Raw genomic sequence first — 27,777 nt, forward strand, 5'->3', positions numbered from 1 at the left:
TAATTATGGTATTTTGAATTATAGAAGTACAATTTACTACACAATTTGGAACATTTACTACGCAATTTTGAGTTATATAAATATCATTTAGTTACAAAGCTATTTGCTTTCAAACTGTACCTAAATTTTAGTCCCCTAATTGATTGCAAAACCGAAAATCTCATTAATTACTATCCTAAATTAACAAAATTCAAAAATATTTCTTTTCAAGATTTGATAACCAAATTAATTATGGTTAATATTTCAAAAATTAGGAGAATATACCTTAAAATCTACCCTGATCGAGTAACATGTATATGTTTCCCTATAAATATATGTTAGTCATTTAGATTGAATTCATATTACCTTCCACATTTTATTTGCTTCATTTCTCAATTAAGTTTTCCAAATGGCTTTGCTACTATGTTTCGATTTTTGTGTAACTCTTAAGCTTTGTATAAATGTTGCTACTTGGTTTCTAGTTTTGTGTCATAAGCTTTGTATGAACCCTTACTTATTTCATTTGCATGCCAATATATATTCCAGCTCGATGTATTATATTCTACTACAGATATATACATAACTAAAATAAATCTTGTGCAACAATGTATACCTTATTTTACAAGGGCAGTGATTGCTCTGTTAAGAGTTAAGAGTTTTTTTTATCTACATAACCGATTTCTTAAATTCAGATTTCACACAAAGTTTCACATTTTAAGCAGATAAATTAAAAATATATAATTTTTTATGCTGGCCCGATAACACTGATGAGAATCTAGAAAAAAACTTTGTCCGCAAGAACACGGGTTAAAACTTAACTAATATAAAATAAAATCAATTTTCTATTAATAATCATATTGTACCATTAAGATTACCAATCTTTTATATTGATTAAACTTTTTTTTGGTAGAAGACAAGGAGACAAGATCTCCCTGTTATTTCTTCAAACTAAAATAAAAACAAACTACAAACAGACAGTTTTTGTGACTGAAGCCCCGCGAACATCATCCTCAAGAAGCGACTCCACAACAAGTGGAGCATCATCTAACAAATAAAAACCTAAAGGCAAATTAAAAGAATAGTTAGCTAATCCATCCGCAAGGCGATTAGCTTCCTTATAAATATGAGAAATACGGACTATCCAATCCCGCGAGATATAGCCATGACACAAGAGTACCAAGAAAGACAAGGGATGAGTATCACAGATCCCTGACTTCAAAAACCCAACAAACAACTCCGAATCAACTTCCAGATCCAGCTGCTCCACTCTCAATTTTTGATTAAACTAATTCAATTTTTGATGGCTAATTTCGTTTGATATTTTAGACGTATAATAACTACAATTAAGGTAAAGATTAATATTTCAGAACTTGCATTTGAAAGTACATAGCCAAAAACAAATGCAATATGTACAAAAATGCAATATAATCCGAGGGTTTCAGTATAGATAATTTTATACTGAAGCTTCAATTTAAAATTTGAGAAGTTAAAAATGTGATAAGTTATATGAATAAAACAAAATTTGATTATTTTACATACAATGTTTTATTCAGAAACTAAACTATTTCAAATATTAACTAAATCAAATTTCAACTCAAAATTTTAATTCTTATACTATATTATGTATTTTACTACTTAAACTACAAACAATGACCATGTATATGTAATAACTCTAGATTAATACAAAAAATGATCTAAAAATATTAGTTGATATGGTTGATTTAAAGTTCTATTTCTATTATAATCCTATATTGGATTTACATTATGTGTAATATTCTAAAATTTACTTCTTTATAACATATTTTTTCTTATAAAGTTAATCAAATCTAATATATCTATATATATAAGACTATCAAGAATTTTTAAGCGTACACGAGTTGGTTTTCGAAACTCACAATCATATGGTAGAGCGGGTTATGGTTTATACTTCCACGAATGCAATCTTTACGGGTTGGTCCGTCCAATTATATATTGTGAGTGTGTTTTTACAAATGCATATTTTTATCGAATGCAATCTTTTATGGATTGGTCTGTCTAAATATATATTGTGAATGTATATTTTTTACAAATACAATCTCTTCTAGTTGGTTCGTTAAAAATATACACTAGATATGTATTTTTTTACAAATGTAATTATATACAATATTTTTGTATATTCCTACTTTTATTACAAATTATATTATATTTATAAATATTTCCCCGCGCTGTAGCGCGGGTCCGATCCTAGTAGATAGTAAAATGAAGAGATTTCATTTGGTTGTTTGCCACAAGTTGGAAGATGCAAATTAAACGGATTGAAAAATAGTGTTTAAATCAAATATATAGTAAAATATACAGAACAAGTAAGGTTCATATAAACGAAATAACTGTTAAATGATGAAAATAATATGTGTTGTTAAAGTTATATGTGTCACTGCTTGAATCGTGCAGATCAAATGGATTAAAGAAAGACATATGTTTTGATTAAGTAGAGTAAAGTGGGTTGATTATGTTAGGTGTTTGCCACGGGTTGAACGATACAGATCAAATAGATTAAAGACATACGATTAGATCAAATAGAGTGTAAAATGAAGAGATTTTATTTGGATGTTCGCCACGAGTTGGAAGATGCAGATTAAACAGATTGAAAATAAGTGTTTAGTTCCAAAATATAGTAAAATATGTAGAATAAGTAACGTTCAAATAAGCAGAATAAATGTTAAATGAAGAGAATAGTACGTGTCTTTAAAGTTACATATGTCACTGCTTGGATTGTGCGGATGAAATAGATTAGAGAAAGATATATGTTTAGATTAATTAGAGTAAAATGAGTAGATTATGTTCGGTGTTTGCCACGAATTAAACGATGCAGATCAAACAGATTAAAGACACAAGATGAGAGTAAATAGAGTGTAAAGTGAATGGATTTCATTTGGATTTTCACTACGAGTTGGAAGATGCGAATCAAACGGATTGAAAATAAGTGTTTAGATCAAATATATAGTAAAATATGTGGAATAAGTAACGTTAAAATAGGCAGAATAAATATTAAATGAAGAGAACAATACATGTGGTTAAAGTTACATCTGTCACTGCTCAAATTGTGAGGATCAAATGGATTAAAGAAATACATATGTTTAGATTAAGTAGAGTAAAGTGGGTAGATTATGTTTGGTGTTTGCCACATGTTGAACGATGTAGATCAAATAGATTAAGGGATTTTAGCACTCACACCCATTTTGGGGTAAACTTCTTTCACAAAAACCCACTTTCCCAACTCTCTATACTTTTGTGAGTTTGTTGCTTAGGTGTCCATGTTTTTATTTTACAATTTTGTCCTTAAAAGAATTTTGATGGAGAATAATTTTTTTTGAATCAATGTTTTTCTTTCTCTCTCCCTCACCTTTTTTTTTCTTTTTGGACAAAGGCTCTCCTCTTTTTCTTTTTCTCTTCCTTTTCTTTTATTGTACTAGTTATTATCAAAACTATATCTTTATTTTGATACAATAAGTTATGATTTAATATTTTCTATATTTTAAAATCTATATTAATATATTTTAGATGAATTATTGTACATTATGGTACAATGACAACATCAAATCCATATATCTATGGTCATGTGGATACCAATCAATTCAGGTATCCATGACAACATGTCCATATGGAAACATATTATCGAAGTAACACCCATCAATTCAAAATAAAAGTAATATCCATCAATTCAGGTGTCCATGAAAACATGTCCATATGGAAACATATTATCGATTGGGATTATAATGCAATTTGTGGATACAATATTTGTCCACATGGATTACTATTTGTGGATACAATATTTGTCAAACTTTTTCCCAGATTAAACTAAAACTAATTCAATATTAAATAGCTCACAAGACCACAATTAATCCGTAAAATCACAATAAAACCAAGAAAACTCAGGTCGAATTTCATATAATCTAAAGTGATAAGTAAAGAGATCTAAATATTTCACCTTCTCTGGATTTCCACCATTGTTGGAATAGTTTTTGAAAACTTTAGAAAAGGGATGGGAGAGAGAAAGAGAGAGAAACAGAAACAAGCTTTTCTCTTTCAATGGATGAACAAAAGCAAAACAAGGAAGAAGAAGATGTATTGTTTGGTTGAATAATTAGGAGGATCGTGAGTTGAATTTTTTTGTTGGTTGATAAATTGGAGGAATCATGGTTGAGGAAGAAGAAGATGCATTGTTTTCTCTCTCTATAATTAGAATCCACATAGGTAAGTTAATTGGAAGAGAGTTGGTTTGTTTAGTTTGAGGGGTAAGTGGTAATTTTACAAAAGAAAAGTATAGTGATAGTAGAAAGTGGGTGTATGTGTTCATAGTTTAGGGAAAAGTGGGTGTAAGTGCAAAATTCCCATAGATTAAAGACATATGATTATATTATATAAAGTGTAAAATGAAGAGATTTTATCTGAATGTTTGCCACCAATTGTAATATGCGAATCAAACATATTGAAAAGAAGTGTTTAGATCAAATATATAGTAAAATATACAAAATAAGTAATGTTCAAATAAGCAGTATAAATGTTAAATCAAGAGAATAGTAAGTATGGTTAAAATTACATCTATAACTGTTTGGATTGTGTAGATCAAATGGATTAATATATATATATATATATATATATATATATGTTTAGATTAATTAGAGTAAAATGGGTGTATTATGTTCGGTGTTTGCCAAGGGTTAAACGATGCGGATCAAACATATTAAAGACATACAATTATATTAAATAAAGTGTAAAGCGAAGAGAGTTCATTTGGATGTTCGCTACGAGTTGGAAGATGCGAATAAAACAGATTGAAAAGAAGTGTTTAGATCAAATATATAGTACAATATGTGGAATAAACAACGTTCAAATACGCGAAATAAATGTTAAACAAAGATAATAGTACGTGTCGTTAAAGTTACATATGTCACTGCTCGGATTGTGCGGATTAATTAGATTAAAGAAAGACATGTGTTTAGATTTATTAGAGTATAATGAGTTGATTATGTTCGGTGTTTGCCACGGGTTAAATGATATGAATCAAATAAGTTAAAGACATACAATTAGATTAAATAGAGTGTAAATGAAGAGATTTTATTTGGATGTTCTCCACAAATTGGAAGATGCGAATCAAATGGATTGAAAAGAAGTGTTTAGATTAAGTAGAATAAATTAGGTAGATTCTATTCTGATGTTAGCCACAAGTCAGACGATGCGAATTCAATAGTGACCAAAGACATACGATTATATTAAATATAGTGTAAATGAAGATATTTTATTTGGATGTTCTCCACAAATTGGAAGATGCGAATCAAATGGATTGAAAAGAAGTGTTTAAATCAAGTAGAATAAATTAGGTGGATTCTATTCTGATGTTAGCCACAAGTCAGACGATGCGAATTCAATAGTAAGCGTTGATTGTGGAACATTATCACCGTTTATTTTCAAACGGATAAATATGTATTTTAGCTGTTTTAATTATAATTTGGCTTTTAAATTTTGGAAGTTAACTAAAAAAACAAATTTACATTTAATGGAATTTCGTTGATAAAAAAAAAAGAAATATTAATTAGTATAGCCAATTTCTTTTAAACGACAATAGTGAAATTTTGGTGTTTAACCTACGCAAAATTATCAATAGCATAGTCAGAAGATAGGGGTCACTCTTCTTCTCTCTGATTCGAATCAAAGTAGAAACTTTTCGAGCTATTGTATTGAGTTTTAAAATAATCAATGGTTGAGTCATATCTCGAATTTTCTGGTTGTTTGAAAAAATTCATTATAATTAGAATTATATAGTAAATAATTCTTATAATAAATATAATTTAGAAAAGCTCATCCAAGAGATATAGCAGGTCATCTTGATCCGTAGAAAATCCAAAAATTTTAGGATCAAAACACCTAATCCTTGCAGATCTATGAACATTGAACATCTAACAATTTGCTATGAATATAAATTCAAAAAACACTTAGAGCATGTCCAGTGGCATTTTTGATTGAGTTGCTCAAACAATTTCTGGGCCAAAAATAAAACAAAACACATAAAAAAGCCCACTTTCCTCAAAATTATTTCTCAACCAAGAATCGGAAGAACCGTTGAAAAAATTTTACGTGGCAAAATCTGGTTGGGTTTTAATAAAATATAAAACACAAAAAAAAATTCCTCATTTTCTCACTTTTTTATATAAAATAAATTAAAATATGTAACACAAAAAAATCAGCTGTCACCATTGAGACCCTATGGCCTTGAAAACGCTCCGCTAATAATTTTTTTTCAGATATGGTGCTTATCACCATAAATCCGGTTCCCTTTTTAAAAAAAAATTATAAATGATACATTAATAATTATCCAAATTTGTATTAAAAGAAGGTTTATGGTAACTAATATATTGTTTTAAGTAAAAAAGAATATGCTTATGCAATAAATAATTATATTAAAAATAACAAAATAAATAAGAATAATTTACATATGTTGTAAATACCAAAACAGTTAAGAAATTATAAATATATATATTTTAGCTGTGCATAAAAATATGTACATAAAAGTTAAATTTTAGTTTAAATAAATTTGATTATTTTTTTATAATTACAAATTAAACCAATAATTTATAATTAAAAAATTTTAACAAAATTTAAAAAGAAATTATAGTTTCTTCTAGAACAAATTTATGTTTAAAACATTGCATTCCTTCACTATTTTAATGAACACAAATTTACATGATTAAAAGAATTTTTGGTTTTAAAAAAAAAATTAAAATCGCACATGTACAACCAATCAGAAGAAGAAAAGTTAATTTGCGTTTTCTGCAAAAAAAAAAGCGGATTGTTCAGTAGATAATAGCATGGACCTCGTTTCAAAAATACAATGAACTAGATTTTAACCCGCGGTACACCGCGAGACAATTTTTTAACTAAAATTTTTAAATTTTATTTATTTATTATTTATTTATTTTTTTGTGTTTATATTGTATAATTGTATTTTGAATGTTAATTCTAGGATTGCACCCGTATACCACACAAAATAATTTGCTTTTTACAGTCGTAATTAAATCAACTTTATTACTATTTTTAGATTCAACATGTTAATACATATACAATAAAATATTAGTCTAGTAACAGGAAAAAAAATCCTAAATTATCATATAAATTACATGATTATCATGATCACATGTTACTCTATTAAATTATTACAAAGTACATAGAGCATTTAATAGTCACTTTGGAATCAATTAAACAATTATCATTCAACAAAAACTTTGAACAACTTCGCCAAACTCATCTCTTTCTTCTCTCCTCCTCCAACATATTTTCCTCCTTTGTGGCCTCAACGTAGGCCCCTTTAATTTACTCCTAATTGTTTGAAAAGATATACAAATGGATCAAAGCAAAATCCTGGAGTGTACCAAAAACCGAAAAGCTTGGTAAGTGCAAAAGGATAGTATATATACAATAATAAATATAAAGAGGATACCTAGAAAGGTGACCAGCTTACCGTGTGCTAAACTCAGATTGGTTTCTTTCTCAACATGCATTTGTGACATAAGTACATAACTACATGGAGTCCAAAACAAAAAATTAGTGTAGATATGAAATAAATCAAACAAAAAATATTTTGATTATCCACTAACTGAAAGGTTGCATGTTCACGTGAAACCAAATCTTTTTTTTTCTTTCAAATAAATGGATTTTAAACCATCTAAGATAAGAAAAGAAGGGTATTAGAGATGAAATAAAGAAAGCATAAACATTTTGTACCAATAAATAAATAAAGGAATAAATGTGCACCTGTTTATCGCCAAAACCAAATCAAGTGTCTCAACCGGGAAGGTTACTTTAAGTGTATGAATTGATGCATTTTTGTATTGCTATTGAGACGTTATTTATATAGTTCTTTGAAGATGGTAAAATTAGATGTGATATGAGATCGAGAATTTATTGGTAAGCAAGCAAAAAATCTAAAAATATATATGGCAATTTTGAATTAATGCAAAAGGTTTACCATCTTGTGTTTAGCTATGCGGATGTAGGTTTTGGTTGTGGGTGTTGTGTTTCTCTTTTGAAGTTGATATTTATAATTGAATAAATGCTTGCTGAGCAAGGTGTCAAACGATCTTTAGCAATAAACACAAGATTTTTCTGTATGTCTAATGGAGTTGTGAGAATATTGCAGAACTATATTTAGTTTCTAAAGGAGATATGTACAGAAATAATTGTATTTCTTGCTTACAAAGTTATATATTTGCTAAAATGTGATTTCCTTAATTTTGGTTCTCGTGCTTAAGGACGTTATCTACGTCATAAGTATCTTTGAGGTTGTAATATTTTGTTTCTCAAAGTGGGTCGATTTACATTAAACATATCATAAAGATGTATTAAATAAGTTTTGAGCATTTATTCTTGATCTCTTAAATGATGGTGTCATGCTGTTTATGGCAATAAGCATTAATAAATTTGAACCATTCCTATAGTTCCATTAATTGAGTTAATTCAAAATGTTAGTTTAAGAAAATCTGTAGGGATTAATTAAGTAAAAAGATTATTTTAGGAAAATCTGGAGGGGTTAATGTTACAAAAAACCAAATTAAATAAGTTAAACTTCAAGGGCATAACACAAAATGTACTTCAAAAATGTTAATATAGAGAAGGTTACTTCAAGGGCATAACAATAAATGTTTTATTTAATAGATTTTTTTAATACATAAGTGTACTATATATACTTATGTTACTATACTTTATCAAAATGCAGAAAAAAACATCTATTCCCTATTCCCCTTGGCCTCTCTCTCTCTTGAGATTTCACTCAACACCATTTAGGTAATCGCTCTCATATTGTTATTTTCTGAAAACCTACTCTCATAGTTTAACAAAAAGATGCAAATATATCACCATCCTCTCCCCCTTTAATTACGTACGTACCTGCAGGTTTATTTTTCTAAACCCAATTCTATATAGGTTTTGTTTAATATATTTTCAAAATGAATTAATGAAAAATACACTTTTAAATGCTTTGTTAGATTTTAAATTTATACAAACTGATTTAAAGTGCAGTTTCCATGTTAGTAAAAAGGGTTGTAATATATGTTTTAATTTGAAAATTAATAAAAATAAGAATCTTATTGTTCAGTAAATAATACTATTGTCTATGCTACTTAAATATCATAGTGGTTATTAAAACACTCATATATCATAGAGTCTCAATGTATTTTGGCGTAAATATTTCATTGACATAGCCTCAAACACCAACGAGGATAAACTATAATTGTTGGAAGCGATGATTGGTGTTTCGCGAAACAACCAAGATGTGCCAAAACAGTTAGGTATAGGCCATTAATTTGGGAGTCCACATTCAGAAGGTCTATCATCCAACACTCCATCTTATGTGGGTAATAACTTAATAGCGCAAAATTCACCTGATTTTTGGGGACCTGGTTATCAACAATGGGGAACACCACCAAATGCTCCACAGTGGGGCACACCGCAAAATGCTCCACAGAGGGGCACACCGCCAAATGCTCCACATTGGGGCACACCGCCAAACATTCAACCATGGAACAACTACAAAATGTTCAACAAGGTGGATCATCAGGAACAACTTCGGTAAATGTTCAGTACGGATTTTCACTTGGAGAGTACAGTAACAATATGAGGAATACTCAACAAAAAAAACTTCACCCATCATTCAACAAACATCATCATCTAGTCTCGGTTTCACAAAATATTTTGAAAGTGGACAAATGCCACAAACACCTAGACCATGAGGTCTTTTTAATATTTGGGAAACCTCTCAATGACCAAATGAAAGTAATCAAAATGATGTAGGAGATGAAGATTAATTGTTCGTAATTTTGTGTTATCAATTAGTTTTTTTAGTATCATTTATGTTAAAATTTAATGTAATTTGTTCTTCTAAAATAATATACGTTTAATGACATGTCGTTTGTAATGAATTTCAGGCATTTCGTATATGTCAATTGTGATCACAAGGCCTCAAAAAAATCAATTATGAAGAGAGAATTGAACTGTGGAATTTGGAAAATGAACAATTTGAAGAATTAGTAATTCAACCATCTTGAACTTATTATGATCGATATTTTCAAAGGGCACCAGCGCAAACCGATGGAGGTATGAGATGGAGAAATATTTGGTGTCGACTACAACAAGATGATGTTGGTTGTCTTCAACTATTATGAATGTCACTTCCATGTTTCAGGGCATTGTGTAATATGTTTCAAACAAACTAAGGTCTAAACCAACATTGAATATAGGGATTGAAGAGAGTGTGGCTATGTTTCTACGGATATGTGAGCATAAAGAAGTTCAAAGGGATGTTGATTTAAGATTTGGCCAAAATCAAGAGACTGTGCAAAGAAAATTTAGGGAAGTTCTTAAGGCAACAAAGTTATTGGCATGTGATTATATTAGAACTCCAACAAGATTAGAGCTTTATCGCATTCCTGAAAGACTTCAAGTAGACCAAAGATATTGGCCATATTTTAGTGGATTCGTTGGAGCTATGGATGGGACTCATGTGTGCGTCAAAGTAAAGCCTGAGTTGCAACAAATGCATTGGAATCGACACGATAATGCATCATTGAACATCATGGAAATATGTGATTTGAATATGTTATTCACATATATTTGGAATGGAGCACCAGGTTCATGCCATAATACAGCTGTTTTGCAAATGACCCAACAAAGTGATTTTGGATTTCCTTTGCCTCATATTAGAGAAGTATTATCTCGTTGATTCTAGATATCCAAATAAACAAGGATTTCTCGCTCCTTATAGATCATCGCGAAATCGTGTTGTGAGATATCATATGTCTCAATTCTATTTTGGTCCCCCTCTCAGGAATAAACATGAATTATTCAACCAATGTCATGTATCTTTACGATCTGTTATCGAGATAACTTTTGGAGTTTGGAAGAAAAAATGGAGGATTCTTTCTGATTTTCGAAGATATAATGTTCACGTTAAAAAAAAAAGTGGTTATGGCTACAGTGGGATTACATAATTTCATCAGAATTTCAAAATTTTCTAATGCAGATTTCACAGATGTAATGACTGAGACAAATATAAACAACATAATTTTTTTTTTTCAACCTAACGTTAAACTAGAAAATAACTCCAAGATTGGTTGCCCAAACCGGAGGATAAGAGTTTACAAAGAAGTCAAACAACATAATTTTTGAGCATGATATAGGTGATATAGATGCAACAGAAATAGCAGATGGAGAACATATGACGCAAATAAGAGACAATATTGCAAATATGTTATCGGAAAATCAAAGTACTCGATAATCAATCTTTTAATGTGTTGTAAGTTTTATGATTGAAATCTTGAATCGAGATGAAAGATTTTATATGTTAAAAATTTGAACTTTATTTTTGAACTATTTAGATATTTAAGCTTCAAAAATATATAAAAATGTATATTTATTAAAATATATATACAATAAAATTAGTAAAATAATATGAAATCTGCCATTTAAACAGTTTTTCACCAATCAAACATTATTTTGTCCCGCTTATTATGCATAAACCGCAGTTGTTCCACAAATATTTTTTCCTTGCAAATACCGCAGTTGAACCATTCCGCACTGTAAAACCGCTTGTCCCGCACGGTCAATTACGCTGTCACCATTTGGATCCTGTTTGTACTGCATATTTTGCATTAACCGCACTTGTCCCACAAATACTTTTGTCCCGCACGTACCTCAGTTCAACCGTACCGCACTATCAAATCATTTGTCCCACACAACCAAATTTGTTGTTACCATTCACACCCTATATATAGTGTAACACAGCCACAAACATTATTAAAAAAAACACATCTCAGTTTCATCTCTATTATACGGTAAATCATTTATTTAATTATTAGGTGGACAACAATTATCATCTTAGAAAACTTAGGAATAAATAATGAACATGTTAATAGTTTATATTATACGATAAATATATTCTCATAATATTTTACATTTTCTCCGCCGTCAATATTTATACACTACTTTTTTTGTTTTTGTTTTAAAGGAGATATAAGTAAATAAGTTTAGCACTTATCATGATTAAATAAAGTTGTAGGCGAGTAATAAAACATAAGTATTTAAACTAAATTATACTTGTATCGTTAGCATTATAAAAAAAAACATCTTTCTTCTTTACCTTCTCCTTCTTGGAATTTTTTTTTCTTTAAGCTTCAAATTACACAGAAGAATATAATAGAGATAAAAAAACATCTTTCTTCTTCGTCAAGAATTCTGCATATTTTTGGGACAAAGAAAAAATAGGTAAGATAATGAGAGCATGTATTAGAGTTTTATGAGGGAGAAAAAAAATTTCTCATGTTGATTTATCGTTTTCTACAGATAGACCAACGAATATGTCATTTAAACCATGAACTTTCAAAATTTGGTCATTTAAATCATGATGAAATCTGCCCTTTAAACAGTTTTTCACCAATCAAACCATGATGGATCATTTACAAATTTTGGTTATTTAAATTTCTGGTTTAAATAACAGAAATTTGAAAGTTCATGGTTTAAATTACATACATTTACAAGTTCATAGTTTAAATGGCCTATATTTGAAACTTTATGGTTTAAATGACATTTTTTCGAATTAAAACTTCCATTAAAATGACGTCGTTTTGTCAGTAACGGAATGATTAACGGCATAGCAATATATGTTAGTAGGTCAATTATCAGATTTAACGTCATGTATTTTTTGGCTTGATTAACAAAATTTCATGTTTAAAAAAACTAATCAACAAAAGTTGATGTTTTAAGCCTACAACAAAATTCATAGTTTAAATGACCAAAATTTGAAAATTCTTAGTTTAAATGACATTTTCTCCTTAAAAATATTGGTCATTTAGGGTATTAATTTATAAAGAATCGAAAGTCTAAGGGTTTAAAATAAACAAACCATTCTCCCGCGTATAGAATATAATTTCGATCAAACTTGAGGTCTTTATTGTTATATTTTCTTTCTTCTCTCTTTCAGCAAAAACCTAAAAATTTCTCCTTTGTCACACTCTTCTCCGTCCAATTCTCTCCATGGATCGTTCTGTAAATCTCCTCGACTTAGCCTTAGGGTTTGATGAGCAGCAGCTAGCCAATCAATCGCCACTAAATGGGAAAGTAGTACTAATCGAAGACTGTGTAGAGACGAGTGGCTCGTTCGTGCTTCACCAGTTGATGAAACGTGTTCTCTCCCCTAATTCCTCTGACGCCCTAATCTTTCTCGCTTTTGCTCGCCCTTTCTCTCATTATGATCGAATCTTGCGTAAACTGGTAAAAGTTTCAATCTTTTTATACTTTTTTTGTCTCAATTTTTTACATACATTGCTTTTCTCAGTGTTGTGCCATTGTAACAGGGATGTAATTTAGCTACCCACAAGACGAATAATCGATTGGTGTTCTTTGACATGCTGATGGTTAAGTGCTCAGGTGAGACTTTTCAGGTAAACACAGTAGATTTGATAAGAGAAATAGAGTATAGCTAATGGCTTAATTTCACATCAGCTTAGTTAACAAGTTAGTTAGTCTTTGATAAAGCATACTTAAAAGTGTATTGGCCTTGGAAATTAGGGGAGCTCTAGAACAAATCTCCTAACTTTTGGGTTCATTTTGGTGATCTTCATTATTTCATCAGCGCTTCTTCTTTGAAAGCAAACGATTTAAAGAAATAGAGTAGCAGTTGTCTCTCTTCTCTGTGAATTCAGATTCTGAACCAGTGGATTGTATTGTGAACACAATGATGATTGATGAGTTTTGGTGGGGTTAGCTTAGATTCTACCTCAAGATTTTTACTTTTGTTATCACACGAATTTGATTTCATCGACTTGTAGTGGACGTTTCATTGTTTTGTTTTTGTGTTGTTATCGACCATAACTCTATTTTTTCAGAGCTGAATACACTTTTCTTTTACTGAAATCTTTTTAACAGATGGTGATAAAGTGGAAGACAATGTGAGTGCAGTTGCAAAACTATTTCGGGAGATACAAGAAACCGTTCGAAAGCTACAGAGTGTAGCAAGTGGTAACATAACCGTTATGGTGGATGATATGTCTCTCCTGGAAATTGCTACTACCGGCAGCAATTCAGATCACGTCTTGGACTTCCTGCACTATTGCCACACCTTAAGTTCTGAAAGCGTAAGTCAGAGAGGCTGTAACCCATTTGTGAAGTACATTATAGGTTTTTTCTTCTTTTTGAGTCTTTTAACGGGCAATCTTTATATTTCTCTGAAGACAGAATTGTTCATTGGTCATTCTCAATCATGAAGATATATACGCGAGTATGGAGAGACCTGCGTTTTTGCTACAGATGGTGTGTCTTGCAGATGTTGTGATAAAGGCAGGGCCTTTAGCCTCTGGTTTAGCTAATGATGTACATGGCCAAGTAAGTGTAATCACAATACTCTTTTTCCTCAAAATCATTAATTGAAGCTTTTGTTTGATATTTTCTTGGTGTTTAAATGATTTTTGTCATCTTATTTTGCATATGCAGTTGACTGTTTTGAACAAGGGCATAAGCAATTCAGGACGAGGAAGCTCGAGGAACAAGTTGCAGAATTTTCAATTTAGGATCAAGGAGAATGGTATCGATTATTTTTATCCTGGCTGCAGAAGCTGATGATTACTTCTATCCTGGTTGCATCTAGAAATTTTGTTTTGTTTTCCTGAGGAAGCTATTGCTCTTAGGTTTAAAGATTCTGTACTCTGCTCACATTTCTTCCAAGGTGTCTTCTGGTTATCAGTTTCTTACTTTACGAGTCGAACACTTTGAGACACAAATGCTATACTGATCACTCGTCTCCCATGACAGACCCAAGACTTACAAAAGTGATAGATAATATTGTAAACTACTATGCATATGAACGACACAAAAACATGTGCTTCTGTTCTGTTGGTACATAAGATGATACGTTGTATGATCGCCTTCTCATCTAAGGCTCAAAACTGGCCACGCACCAGGAGATGGCAGAGCAGGGCGGATCACAGGAACCCTTCTTACCTCTGTGAACACTTGATTGAGTCGGGCTGCCTGACTCATCACCTGCGACGCCTTCTGCATAGATCATAAACAACACAAGATGTGATAGTGATACAAGAAAACACCACCAAACGAATAACAGCTGAAGGAAAATATCAAATCTCATCACTTTCTACGGGTGATGCCCCAAGCATTTTTTGTTCTTCATTCAGACAAATTACAAGAACAAGTTAACTACAAAATATATAAGCCAGGACATGACAATTATCAAACCAAACTCAAACTTAAATGCTAGAGATCAAGTCAGACCAATAGCATCAACGCAACATAATAGAGGAGAGATTCATCCTCAAAACGAATCATTGTAGACTAGCTTACCAACTTCAAGCAAAATGATAACACAAGGCTGAAAGTTGAATATAGTGTACCTTATCATCAATTGTAACTTTAAGGTTGAACCTTTGAGGGTTCTTTTTCGTATCATACAACCTCCGCCGTCCCAATAGAACAAAACCAATCACTGCTGCAGCCAAAGAAACAGACCAAACTGGATCAACCCTAGATGCAGAGTACTTGAGAAGCAAAAATGGCACCTTCCACCACACTGTCTCTCTACTATCACACTCATCACCAGATCTCACATCCCCAACTTCTACAGTAGATACAACTCTACTATGAGAAACAATCTCATCTTCACCATTCACAATCCGAGAAACCAATTCATCACCCCCTGAATCAGATTCAGACCAAGACTTGCTCGAATCCTCAATAGGCTCTTCAACACCAGTTCCATCAGCAGCAGCCTCACTCTTGAGGTGCTTCTCATCAAGAGCTTCAAAAACACATACCCTGACCTCACTATCACCCCAAATCTCCTCTTCCTGATTCAGAGGATCCGACCCGTAATTGACCCGGAAAGAATCAGGAGGTTCCAAAACACCGTAATGGATCGTATCAACAGAGAAATGATCAGAGAGGATCTTACCAACGCCGATTACACTTGAACTCTCCAGTTTCTTCTCTGACGTGATAGAATCAGTTGGTTCCGTGTCAGAGCCATGAAGCAGCTCCCAATCAAACAACTCCTCCACCTCCATGAACCCTAACGAAAGCCCTAAAATTTGCTGTTGATGATCCCAATTAGCCCACCCCAAGGTTCTTTTATTTATCTCTTGCTGCTGGACCAGAGTGATTACTGCCGATTACTAATTGGCTACGTGTCACCTCTCAACTAGATTCGCGGCACGCTATCATGTGTAACCAAAATGGTACAGTGATTTTAACTATTGTACCACATTTTAATTTGATTCAAATGGATAATTAATATAACCAAATTGTAAAAGCATACATGGACAATTCAACACAAATTCACAAGCTCCATCAAATAATACAAGTCTTTTTTTTTTCTGTAACATCTAGGTATTTAAAAAATAAAAATTAATTAAACTGTGAAAGTGAAATACAAAGTATTAACCATTAACTTTTTGATAAAAAAAAAAAGAAAAACCATTAAGGCATTAAGAGCATTATTGCTAAGGAGTTGGGTTTGAGCTCCAAAATATTAATAAAACCTCATATATGAGTCTATATATGAGTCTATGAGACTGAGAATCGGTTCTTTCGGAAGCATTCCGAGCAACCCTAAGAGAACGCTACATGGCGTCTCCTGAATGGTGGATTCAGAAATATAAAATAGAATTTTTTTTTCTCTTATTTCTTTTTCCCTTTATTGCCGACTGTTTCTATCTCTTCTCTCTCCCTTCCTTTGGAGATAAAACATGCGTTGGCGAGATCGTACTCTATCTGGAAGCCTGTTTTGATCTCATTTTCTCCAATGAATGGAGAATCACCTAAATTTTCCCGTCTCCGGGTGATTTTAGCCACCAGCGTAGGTTCTCATCAGGTTCGTACAACAGCTTTCAAAGATCAAATTAGTTTTCTTTTCCCGGAGAGATTTGTTGTGCTCTGTCTATGTGAGAATGAATCTGAGGCCGTTGGGTTTCAGGTTGAGCTATTAGAGAATGTTTGATCCAACTGTTTTGAGGTTCAGATCGAATTTAGTTGTTATATGCTTCCAACTAGTTTTGTTGATTGGTTTGTGTCATGTGAATTTTGGGCAACAAAAGGCATTCTTTTCATATGTTGATGATTGCTTCTGCTGTATTCTCATGGTCAATAGAAGAAAGAAGAAGATTGGTATTAGTGTAAGTTTGCATTTTCAAGCATCAGTTTTTGTTAGTTTGTGCAGAGCTCTGAGGTCAGTCTATATTGCATTTTCTTTGACAGCCTTTACTTGAAGCAAACATAAAGGAACCCAAGAAGCTTCAAGTCCTTGATTCCAAAGATATTTCAAGAAGAAACACCATGTTGTATCTCACGACTGGATTCCTTGGAGGGATCAACATTCTCCATGGTGAAGCCGCAGAAGCTCGAGTAGGGAGAAAGGAGAACAGGAAAAAAGCAATGGAGAAGCTGATGGCGAAGGCGAAAGAGTCAGAGCCGCCCAACAAGTCAGAAAACCAAAAGATAGAGAAAGAGTTAGAGAAAGAAGAAGTATTTCCTCTACTTCCTCCTCCTCTTGTGGTGGAGGCAAACATGTTTCAATAAGCTATCTCCCTCACTCTCTCTTTTGTTTACTCATAGAGACACAATGTGTGAGAATCAAAAGCTTTTCATTCCAACACCCAATTGAGTAAATGACACTACATGCTGTTCTGTGCTATAGGTTTCCTATTATTACAAAACGTGTTAATATAAAAAAAGTGAAGATGATGACAAAAGATAAAGAGTAGAAACATGACTAGCTAGGTGATCTTTTTGTCCATGTTTGTGATGAGATTCTTCATCTGAAACCTCCAGAAACAGAAGTAAGCGAAACCAAAGCCGATCAACACATACAACCAAATCTTATCTTCGCCACCTTCCTAAAACAGAAGTAAGCGAAACCAAAGCTGATCAAAGCATAACATGATAGTGGAAGACGAACGACATGACTACAATTTCTACTATCCAACGGAATTCCATCACGGAGAAGGAAGTGGAAGTTCTCATGTCGATTTATCATATTCTACAGATATGCCAACAAATCTACATAATATGATGGGCATTCGAAATGAGGTTCATGATACACAAATGCATGATCTTTTGGAAAAAGACTTGATTGAGCATATCTGGCAAAACTTTGGTGCAACCGCACAATAAATCTTATTTCAAATTCTGTTTAATATGTTTAATATTTTGAATATTATAAAATGTTTTTACTATTTCGAATTTTGTAAAATATGTTTAATATTCTTAAGTTTGTAAAATTTAATTGTTTTCTATTTTATGTAATATAAAAAACATAAATAATTGTCTTGTCATTTTGTATAATTAAAGTTTGATAATTAATAAACACAAATTAAAAAATTATTATTTAAATGCTTGAGCAACCTTCTTTTGAGTTCTCTATTAATAGGGTGATTTTGCTTAAGTTTCTCTTAAGGTTACTTTACTTAGTTTAGTATTAATTATATAATTAATTAATATGAGAGTAACTATGGAGGGTTGCTCCACTAACGATGGTCTAACTATCTTCTTCTGAGTTTTTTTTTCTTTTCTCTCACCTCTCCTAGACACATGGTTATCTTTGTAGATCTGATTTCATTAGGCTCATCCGAATGATTTCATTCCGACTAAGAAGCAAGACAACAAGGCAGATGCGACGTGGCCAATCCGGAAATGCACCCTGAGGTGAAGCTATGCTATTATGTGATTAGCATTCTGGATATTGCGGGATTAGTTCGGAGAAGCCTCTGTTCATGATGGTTTTGCTTCGCGTCTCTTGGTCGGGTCAGTCGGATGTATTGTCTGTTTTAGCTTAGGACCGGAACAATGAAAGCCAGAGAAACCAAGCTATTCTGATGTTGCGCCTCTGGGTGTTGATGCTATTGGAACAAGTTCTACTCACCGATCATGAAGTTCTAATAGTTTGGAATTGCTTTGTTCTTCGTATCATAGGGTTCACATGAATAACAAGCTGTTGATCATATTGAACTAATTTTCTCTGAATAAATGCACTAATTAAACACACAAAAACTTGAACGAAGCTGACTTATAAAAAAAGAAGACTTTGTAATTTAGGAGACTGAATACGTAAACGACGTGTAGCTAACCATTAGAAAGTGTCAGTAGGTTAAATTGGTCGTAAATAAACAAGTTGTTGGTCGTAAAATATATAGCTGGAACTAATTTTGTCTTGGCTACAGGTGGACTAGCAGACTTTAGAAACGTTGATTTAGGATTAGAAGCAATTAATGTTGCAACTTGCAACGAGTTCCGATAGTAAATACTAAATACAATAAGCTCAGTCCGGGCTGATTAAGAAAGCATTTCATCTCAGTGAGTCTCTTATTTTCTTATTCATCCTTTGAGATTTTCTACTTAAAACATCTTACCTACATTACATATACTCTCATATTTCTTTATGCGTATGAATAATGATATGAAACCACCACCGCGTCATTCTTATATAAACCCCAAATGCCGTTTGTCTGATCCGGCTAAGCCACACAAACTTCGGAGGCGTCGGTTTTCTCGTCCACTCTTTGTCTACTTTGCTTGCAAAGGTGAGTGCTTAAGGGGCAGCAGGTACTATTCTTTCCGTGGTACATGTAATGTAGGATTCCATAGAGGTTGCCACTTGCCACTTGTATCCACATTCCACCAAAGATAAGACACCCTTATAATGAAGACCAACCATATCATCAAAATCGAAAATTTAGAGGTTGAAATAGTTCGCATGGTAACTATAAACCATTCTGCTATTATTTATTGTAGTATACGTTGCTTACGCATTGTTGTATTCAAGTGGCAAGGTAGAGTTTTTTGTTCGGTGGATAGTTCTCGTGTTTGATCAAAAGTTTTGTATAGACCATTGCTTTATATGGAACGAGATAGTTCAAGTCCTAAACTGTTCCTATAGTAATTTCTTGTTGAGACCGGCGAAATAAGCCAAATTTCTTAAAACCATGGAGACAAAGAGACAATGAGTAAATTGTAGCAGTCGGCTCTAAGAATTACCCCACCATGAAAAATACTTAGGAAATACTTGGGTTCACTTATTTTTTTTCAACCAACCGGATCATGCCACCAAAAAAGATATAAAAAAAAATTCTATTTTTTTAAAAACTAAAAATAGATTATTGAGTTTTGATTTCACAAGGTTATAAGTTGGTTTGAGTTTATATTTTACAATTAAACGATGTGATATGTCAGTTTGGGTTAAAATTTAGATTTTACAATTAAACGAGATTATATGTTCGTTTGGATTTATCTACAAAGATTAGAATTTAGATCTTATCATTAGACGAAATTATATGTTGGTTTGAGTTTATAAAAAAAGAATATAGTTTGGTTTTTACAATTAAACGAGATTATATGTCAGTTTGGATTTATCAACAAATATTAGAATTTAGATTTAATAATTAAACGAAATTATAAATTGGTTTGAATTTATAAAAAAAGAATATAGTTTGGTTTCTACAATTAAACGAGATTGTATATCGGTTTAAATCTACAAATGACAAATTATGTTTAGATTTTACAATTAAATGGAGTTATTGTTGATTTGGGTTTTATAAAGAAGAATTACAGTTTTTTTTTTAACAACAAGAACTATAGTTCTTCACAAAAAAAAAAAAAACTATCGTTTAGATTTTACAACTAAATGAGTTTATGTCTTAGTTTAAATTTAATTAAATAATTAAATTATTCATTTACTTTATTTTAATATGATATGACATTATTCATTTACCTTATTTTAATATGATATGATATCATTCGATTGACTAATATAAAAGAGGTGAGTGAAAGGGAGGATGAACCCGAGTATCGTCCATCGAAGGTAGTTCAGGTTATCACTGATTCAGTTGAGACATAATCTAAACATCATGGGTGAAGAATAAAATTTGTATATGACTAGGGACTAGAGCCATATTGTTTTGGTCCAAACCAATTTGTCCGTACAAAACCAAACCGAGTTGTTTGGTTTTTGGTTCAAAATCTGTTTAGCAATCGGTTTAATTTGGAAAGATTTTGAATTATGTCGGTTTAAAATTTGCTAATTTGTTAATTTTAACCTGAACCGAATTTGCTAATTTTATCCGATTAAACTTGTTTTAAACCCATTTTAGCTGGAGAAACCCAAAAAGTCGATTGAATTTGGTAGAATTTCATTAACCGAAATAAATCAAAATCCGAAATGTTTTTTTGTTCGGTTAATTTGGACCAGTGTCTACTAAATAGTAACTGAAAACCCGAAATAACCGGATTGATTCGGTTCGAGGATTAGGCAATTAATGAAATGGGCCTTTTAGAAAATGTTGAGCCTATTTATCTCTCTGCATCGCATCTGCACCGTGTTTAGCGACAGCTACATCCAGAGAGAGAGAGAGAGAGAGACGACTAAGCGAACAAAACTGAGAGAAAGCGTGAAGTGGGATGATGCCAAACAGAGAAGATTAGGGACTCGTGTCTTCTCCTTCTCGTCACCTGTGTCTCTCTCTCTTTTCCGAAAAGCTTTTGATAATTCGAGGTTCGTTTGAAAATGGCTTATTGTTTTTTTCTCCTTTTACATCGGATTTGGACTTCTGGGTTCTGTTCGGTTGTGGGGAAAAAAAAAAAAATTGGGGTCAATATAAGAAAATTTTGAGTGGGTTTAATCTTGTGGTCGTGATTGATCTTCATACTCTCTTTGATCAGAGTGGACTTTGCTTCCATGTTTTTGTTCGTCTGTAATATTGTTTGAAATTTTATGTAGGGTTTAAATAGGCATGTCTTAGATCACTTTCAGTCTTAAGGGCATGTGTCTTTGTGTTTCTTTTACAAAGCAAAGTCTCAGTTCGAGTCTTCAGCATTATATAGCTCTGAGAATCTCTTTATACATTGTCAAACTCAGGACTCAAGACTAAAAGAATTCACAGTTGGAGACTCTCTACTTTTTTCTTTTTTTTTGGTTTCTAAGAGTGGACCCTTGTGGTTTTCAGGTGCTTCCAGTTTTGTATTTTTTGGCCATGGACGCTACAGAACAAGTGATCAAAGAGCTCACAAAGATTGAAGGTGATGACACTTCAACAGTGGAGATCAAAGTGTTGTTATTCGCCAGAGCACGCGAGCTCACAGGCGTGCCTGATTTAACACTGAAGATGCCATCAGGTAGTACAACACAGAAATGCATGGACGAGTTGGTTCTCAAGTTCCCAAGCTTGGAAGAGGTACGTAGCTGTGTGGTTCTTGCGTTGAATGAGGAATATACAACCGGTTCCGCCATTGTTCAACACAGAGATGAGTTAGCCATCATACCTCCAATTAGTGGCGGCTAATGCATCACTACTACTAAAGTCCCTTCATTTGTGTTTGTACTTTTCATTGGCATTAGTAATCAAACATGTAAAAGTTAAAGGTACTTTTTGTCATAAAACAACAACAGAAATATCTGTCTTATAATAAAAGAAAGGTTTACATCACTTCTACAAATCTTCCAGTTTGTTGTCTTTTCTCATTCCGTAGATCATTACAATCACAACTTCTTCTTCTTCTTCATCTCAATATTGATTATCATACAATCATTCTAACAAAGAGAAAGGAGAGTGTTATCACTGTTTCAGTAGCGACGTGGTCTTGAATGGTTGATACTATCTAGTGCTGAACCAAGAACTCTTCTACTATACTCCAAACTTGCTCCATTTGATACTCCTGGTGGAGGTGGCTCTGCAAAAATGCACAAAAACAAAAAAACACAGAACAAAGTACATTAACTCTCTCATACTCCAAAACACAAATTTAGAATGAACTAAAGGTTCTTGATATTGTAATCTGTGTTGAATTCGACAACGAAGCAGCTTAATATCTCATAACTCTAGCAGCTAAACTAGTGATAGCCATTAGCTTAAGCAACAGACCAAGTCTTATGCTTAGAAAGACAGATAGATTGAGCAGAAGGTTCTTAATTTACTCATCCGTGTTGAATTTGGCAAAGAACCAGCTAAATTCTTATAACTCACCAGCCAAACTAATCATATACATTGATAAAACCATGTATCTATACTCTGCCTAACTTGTGTCAATGCTTCAAAACGAAAGCTATCGATCTTTCTATCTGTTCCATGAATCAAGAAGGGACAATAATAAGTCAAACCAAAGAAACAAAACCTTGTGTGTAATCCAAAGGCAGAGGTGAAGGCGGAGAGATCAATTGCGACGAAAACCTCTCTGAATGATAAGCAGCTCTATCTGAATACTCGAAAGCCAAAGGCTGAGGTCTCATTCTATTACCGGAGTTCACCTGCAACTTATCCTGTCCAGATATCTAATTCCACCAAACCACAAAACCAAAATCAAGAATCTATTTTGCAAAAAGATTTAAAAAAGACAGAGAGGAGAGAACAAAGGACTCACAGCAAACTTGAGAGTTCTACTGTAGAGAGAAACAAGTCCAGAGAAAAGCTTAACAGCGTAATCAGCGATTTCTTCAGTCTCGAACTCAGCAAAGGCAAAGCCTTTAGGTTTATCAGTTTCTTTATCACGAGGTATGTGTAGATCGATTACTCTACCAGCTTGAATCATGATATCATACAAAACCCTATCGCTTACTCTCTCATCTACGTTCCCTGATTTTCAAAGTTTGTTTTAACAGTCAGATAAAAAAAAAAAATTGGAGATGTTTGGAAGAGACAATTTACCTATGTAGACGGTGCAATTGGAATTTCCTCCAGACATTGAAGCTGAATTTGTTAATCGGGAACAATGGAAACCCTAAAAAAAGCTTTAGGAAGAAGAAGATGGATGAATGTGTGTAATTGAAATTGAGGAGGAGGAGAAGGAGAAGAAGAAGTTTCGAGAGGGTTGAAAATGTAATTTTCACGTATATATATTTTTTTTTAAAGTTTTTTTTTTAAATTTATTTATTAGTTATATACATTATTTATGTGATAAAAGTTTAATGTTTGATTTTTTTTAGCTCATCCTTGAGAAGTATAAATCCTGATCAAAATACAATCTAGAAACCTAAACGATATAGGGTAATCAATAACAACTCTTGAGATACATTCATTATACATCATGTTTTTTAGCATAGCACTAAAATAAGTTTTTTTCCAAACTTAGCACAACATCTCTAAAATTTCAAAAATAATATAAATTAATCTTTTAGAATTAAATCCTAAATTCAAAATATTAAATCATACTCCTCAAAACTATACTCTAAATGTGAAATTGAGAACCCAAACCTAAAAAATAAAATTATGAAAAAGAATTTTAAATATTTTAATGTGTTAAGTAATGCTATTTTTTTTAAATTTATGAAATGTGTGCTATAATTATCCACAAAACTTGTTTTAGTTCTTTTTTATGGTATTACTCTTTTATTTTTCTTTTAGTTATATACATTATTTCATGTGATAATGTTTTAATTATGGTTTATTTTTAACTAAAAAAAAACACTTTTTTTTTAACAACAAAGTACAAAATCAGCTCAAACGAGCCAATAGAAGGAAAACCGTTCACATAGATAATTTGGTGCGACTCCTTTCTAGCTCGTCGTGCCAGTTTGTCCGCACTATCGTTCTGTGATCTAGGGATTAGGGCTATGGAGAAGGATAATAACTCCTCCTTGTCTTCTTCAATAACATCCATATACGTGTTGAAGGCAGGCCACTCCGCTGGCGAAGACACCATCTTCACCAAATCAGAAAAATTCGTGAGAAACATTACGTTTTCATTGTCCGCTCCAATCATACATCGCATAGCCCAGATGAGGGCTTCCACTATGGCATGGAGGGGAGATAAGCTCCGGCGAGAATTTGATGCACCCATAGTGGGGAATTCCCCCTCAGGAGAAATGCAGTGCGATCCTCTACCAGAAAACTGATCAATATCCTTCCAAGATCCATCCACAAAGTAGCGGTAGCTGTTTCTGCTGCTTGCGGCCAAGTTATTAACCGTAGCACCAAGGATCGGCCGAGGGCCTCCCTGGGCGGAGGATCCTAGATGGTCCTCCTGAGCCAAAAACCAAAGCATGACCTCCTCTTCCGCTATTTTTAAAACGGCTAAAGGATTGGAGTCTAAATTACTGAAAACTTTATCATTTCTAGCTTTCCAAATGTACCAAATAATCCACGGAAAAATTTCCACCGAAGGGACTTGCTGAGATCTCCAAAATAATGTATCCATGTTTGCATAGATAGATTCTGAAGGAAAGCCACCCGACGATGTCGGAAAGGAGGATAAAGCCCACACCTGCCATGCCGGGGGCAAAGGAAGAGAGCGTGATTGATTGTCTCTTCTGTGACTCCACAACGTGCACATTCCATATCATTACCCATACCACGACGCCGCAGATTAGCAGTCGTTGCCACACATCCCGACAGAGCTTGCCACAAAAAGTGCTGAATTTTTGGTGGGCAGCGAAGCTTCCAAACAAAGGCCTGAAGCGGAACAATATTAGGCCTAGAGACCGTCAAGCTAGTCTCTAGTTTTTGACGCAAGGCGCTATACCCCGATTTAACGGTATACAAGCCAGATTTTGTCAAATGCCAACCAAATCTATCCGGTGTATTAAGATTGCCAAGAGGTAAAGCAGAAATAATGCCAATGTCTTCCGGTGCAAAAGAGGCCGAAAGCAAAGGCAAGTTCCAAGAGCATAAACTCATGTCGATGAAAGTTTCAACTCTGAGCGTAGGATCGATGAGCGATCGAACGCAATGCTGGTCTCGAGGATTGGGCAGGGATCCAGGGGTCAGACCATACTAAGATGGAATTGTCGGATCATCCGTGTTAAATTTGGCAAAGAACCAGCTAAATTCTTATAACTCACCAGCCAAACTAATCATATACATTGAGAAAACCATGTATCTATACTCTGCCTAACTTGTGTCAATGCTTCAAAACGAAAGCTATCAATCTTTCTATCTGTTCCATGAATCAAGCAGGGACAAGAATAAGTCAAACCATAGAAACAAAACCTTGTGTGTAATCCAAAGGCAGAGGTGAAGGCGGAGAGATCAATTGCGACGAAAACCTCTCTGAATGATAAGCAGCTCTATCTGAATACTCGAAAGCCAAAGGCTGAGGTCTCATTCTATTACCGGAGTTCACCTGCAACTTATCCTGTCCAGATATCTAATTCCACCAAACCACAAACCACAAAACCAAAATCAAGAATCTATTTTGCAAAAAGATTTAAAAAAGACAGAGAGGAGAGAACAAAGGACTCACAACAAACTTGAGAGTTCTACTGTAGAGAGAAACAAGTCCAGAGAAAAGCTTAACAGCGTAATCAGCGATTTCTTCAGTCTCGTACTCAGCAAAGGCAAAGCCTTTAGGTTTATCAGTTTCTTTATCACGAGGTATGTGTAGATCGATTAATCCACGGAAAAATTTCCACCGAAGGGATTTGCTGAGATCTCCAAAATAATGTCTCCATGTTTGCATAGATAGATTCTGAAGGAAAGCCACCCGACGATGTCGGAAAGGAGGATAAAGCCCACACCTGCCATGTCGGGGGCAAAGGAAGAGAGCGTGATTGATTGTCTCTTCCGTGACTCCACAACGTGCACATTCCATATCATTACCCATACCACGACGCCGCAGATTAGCAGTCGTTGCCACACATCCCGACAGAGCTTGCCACAAAAAGTGCCAAATTTTTGGTGGGCAGCGAAGCTTCCAAACAAAGGCCTGAAGCGGAACAATATTAGGCCTAGAGACCGTCAAGCTAGTCTCTAGTTTTTGACGCAAGGCGCTATACCCCGATTTAACGGTATACAAGCCAGATTTTGTCAAATGCCAATCCAATCTATCCGGTGTATTAAGATTGCCAAGAGGTAAAGCAGAAATAATGCCAATATCTTCCGGTGCAAAAGAGGCCGGAAGCAAAGGCAAGTTCCAAGAGCATAAACTCATGTTGATGAAAGTTTCAACTCTGAGCGTAGGATCGATGAGCGATCGAACGCAATGCTGGTCTCGGGGATTGGGCAGGGATCCAGGGGTCAGACCATACTAAGATGGAATTGCCGGATCCTACCCGTTTAATGAGTCCTTTGTGTACCAGAGAGTGAGCAAATACCATACTCCGCCATCCATAAGATGGTGAATAAGATTTAATAGGATCCAAAGGATCAGAGTGCATGTAATAGCGACCTTTTAAAACCTTTGCAAATAAAGAGTTCGGGACTGTGATCAGCCGCCATAGTTGTTTGGCTAACAACGCTGTGTTAAAGTCATCCAGACATCGAAAGCCCAGACCACCTTCCAGCTTATCATCACAAAGCTTATCCCAAGCTATCCAGTGTAGCCCTCTTGAATCTCCAGAAGAACTCCACCAGAAATTAGAGATCGCACTGGTGAGTTTCCTTGTAACCGTTTTCGGGAGCCGAAAGCAAGACATAACAAAAGTAGGGACCGCGGTGGCAACCGATTTGATCATGACCTCTTTCCCTCCCCTAGACAACAATCTAGCAGGCCATCCACCCGCCCGTGATTGCAGTCTATCCTGAACAAAGGAGAAGATTTTTGTTTTTGACCCTCCAAGGCTTTCAGGAATGCCTAGATAAGAACTCATACCACCCAAAGTAGTAATACCCATCACGCCTTTAAGTTCCTCACGTAAATTCGTCTCCACTGTGTGTCCAAATTGAACTGACGATTTCTAAAAGTTAATTCGTTGGCCAGAAACCCGTTCATACTGTTTTAAAACCCCTAGAAGAACCTCACACTGCTCCTTTGTGGCCCGACAGAAAAACAGACTATCATCTGCGAACA

General features: G+C 33.7%; 6 protein-coding genes and 1 pseudogene across 7 annotated transcripts; 4 read left to right on the forward strand and 3 right to left on the reverse strand.

Annotated features, from left to right (window-relative positions):
* LOC109128371 lies at positions 10,496-10,997 on the forward strand (annotated as a pseudogene).
* Positions 12,997-14,791, forward strand: LOC104737006 (elongator complex protein 6-like). The gene is made up of 5 exons (XM_010457104.2): positions 12,997-13,275; positions 13,359-13,431; positions 13,930-14,138; positions 14,239-14,385; positions 14,494-14,791. The coding sequence occupies exons 1-5, from the start codon at positions 13,039-13,041 to the stop codon at positions 14,617-14,619; spliced, it is 792 nt and encodes a 263-aa protein (XP_010455406.1). The 5' UTR covers positions 12,997-13,038; the 3' UTR covers positions 14,620-14,791.
* LOC104737005 lies at positions 14,731-16,185 on the reverse strand. Its single transcript, XM_010457102.2, has 2 exons — positions 15,408-16,185; positions 14,731-15,054 (listed from the first exon to the last, which is right to left on the reverse strand). Exons 1-2 carry the CDS (start codon positions 16,074-16,076, stop codon positions 14,929-14,931), a joined length of 795 nt encoding a protein of 264 aa, XP_010455404.1. The 5' UTR covers positions 16,077-16,185; the 3' UTR covers positions 14,731-14,928.
* Positions 16,703-17,676, forward strand: LOC104737007. The gene is made up of 3 exons (XM_010457105.2): positions 16,703-16,882; positions 17,106-17,183; positions 17,266-17,676. Exons 1-3 carry the CDS (start codon positions 16,814-16,816, stop codon positions 17,584-17,586), a joined length of 468 nt encoding a protein of 155 aa, XP_010455407.2. The 5' UTR covers positions 16,703-16,813; the 3' UTR covers positions 17,587-17,676.
* On the forward strand, positions 21,567-22,484 carry LOC104737009 (molybdopterin synthase sulfur carrier subunit-like). Its single transcript, XM_019234298.1, has one exon. It carries the CDS (start codon positions 22,032-22,034, stop codon positions 22,338-22,340), a length of 309 nt encoding a protein of 102 aa, XP_019089843.1. The 5' UTR covers positions 21,567-22,031; the 3' UTR covers positions 22,341-22,484.
* Positions 22,413-23,837, reverse strand: LOC104737008 (RNA-binding protein 7). 2 transcript variants are annotated; one of them, XM_010457107.2, is made up of 4 exons: positions 23,700-23,837; positions 23,416-23,618; positions 23,170-23,326; positions 22,413-22,728 (listed from the first exon to the last, which is right to left on the reverse strand). In XM_010457107.2, the coding sequence occupies exons 1-4, from the start codon at positions 23,734-23,736 to the stop codon at positions 22,622-22,624; spliced, it is 504 nt and encodes a 167-aa protein (XP_010455409.1). In that variant the 5' UTR covers positions 23,737-23,837; the 3' UTR covers positions 22,413-22,621. The 2 variants fall into 2 exon arrangements, with proteins under 2 accessions (XP_010455409.1, XP_010455408.1); XM_010457106.2 differs by having other exon boundaries at positions 23,416-23,627; positions 23,700-23,836.
* LOC104738339 (uncharacterized mitochondrial protein AtMg00310-like) lies at positions 26,933-27,601 on the reverse strand. Its single transcript, XM_019234582.1, has one exon. It carries the CDS (start codon positions 27,599-27,601, stop codon positions 26,933-26,935), a length of 669 nt encoding a protein of 222 aa, XP_019090127.1.

Source organism: Camelina sativa, chromosome 13 (assembly GCF_000633955.1).
Source record: "Camelina sativa cultivar DH55 chromosome 13, Cs, whole genome shotgun sequence".
NCBI lineage: Eukaryota > Viridiplantae > Streptophyta > Magnoliopsida > Brassicales > Brassicaceae > Camelina > Camelina sativa.

What these genes read in the sequence shown, in the direction of transcription:
- LOC104737007 (XM_010457105.2), top strand. Translation starts at nt 16,814, where the DNA reads ATGAATGGAGAATCACCTAAATTTTCCCGTCTCCGGGTGATTTTAGCC. An exon ending in CCAGCGTAGGTTCTCATCAG is followed by an intron (nt 16,883 to 17,105) that starts GTTCGTACAACA and finishes GGGCAACAAAAG; the next exon opens with GCATTCTTTTCATATGTTGA. An exon ending in AGAAGAAGATTGGTATTAGT is followed by an intron (nt 17,184 to 17,265) that starts GTAAGTTTGCAT and finishes TTTCTTTGACAG; the next exon opens with CCTTTACTTGAAGCAAACAT.
- LOC104737009 (XM_019234298.1), top strand. Translation starts at nt 22,032, where the DNA reads ATGGACGCTACAGAACAAGTGATCAAAGAGCTCACAAAGATTGAAGGT.
- LOC104737006 (XM_010457104.2), top strand. Translation starts at nt 13,039, where the DNA reads ATGGATCGTTCTGTAAATCTCCTCGACTTAGCCTTAGGGTTTGATGAG. An exon ending in ATCGAATCTTGCGTAAACTG is followed by an intron (nt 13,276 to 13,358) that starts GTAAAAGTTTCA and finishes CCATTGTAACAG; the next exon opens with GGATGTAATTTAGCTACCCA. An exon ending in GCTGATGGTTAAGTGCTCAG is followed by an intron (nt 13,432 to 13,929) that starts GTGAGACTTTTC and finishes TCTTTTTAACAG; the next exon opens with ATGGTGATAAAGTGGAAGAC.
- LOC104737008 (XM_010457106.2), bottom strand. Translation starts at nt 23,736, where the DNA reads ATGTCTGGAGGAAATTCCAATTGCACCGTCTACATAG. An exon ending in GTAGAACTCTCAAGTTTGCT is followed by an intron (nt 23,327 to 23,415) that starts GTGAGTCCTTTG and finishes TGGTGGAATTAG; the next exon opens with ATATCTGGACAGGATAAGTT. An exon ending in GCCTTTGGATTACACACAAG is followed by an intron (nt 22,729 to 23,169) that starts GTTTTGTTTCTT and finishes GCATTTTTGCAG; the next exon opens with AGCCACCTCCACCAGGAGTA.
- LOC104738339 (XM_019234582.1), bottom strand. Translation starts at nt 27,601, where the DNA reads ATGGGTATTACTACTTTGGGTGGTATGAGTTCTTATCTAGGCATTCCT.
- LOC104737005 (XM_010457102.2), bottom strand. Translation starts at nt 16,076, where the DNA reads ATGGAGGTGGAGGAGTTGTTTGATTGGGAGCTGCTTCATGGCTCTGAC. An exon ending in AAGTTACAATTGATGATAAG is followed by an intron (nt 15,055 to 15,407) that starts GTACACTATATT and finishes TGATCTATGCAG; the next exon opens with AAGGCGTCGCAGGTGATGAG.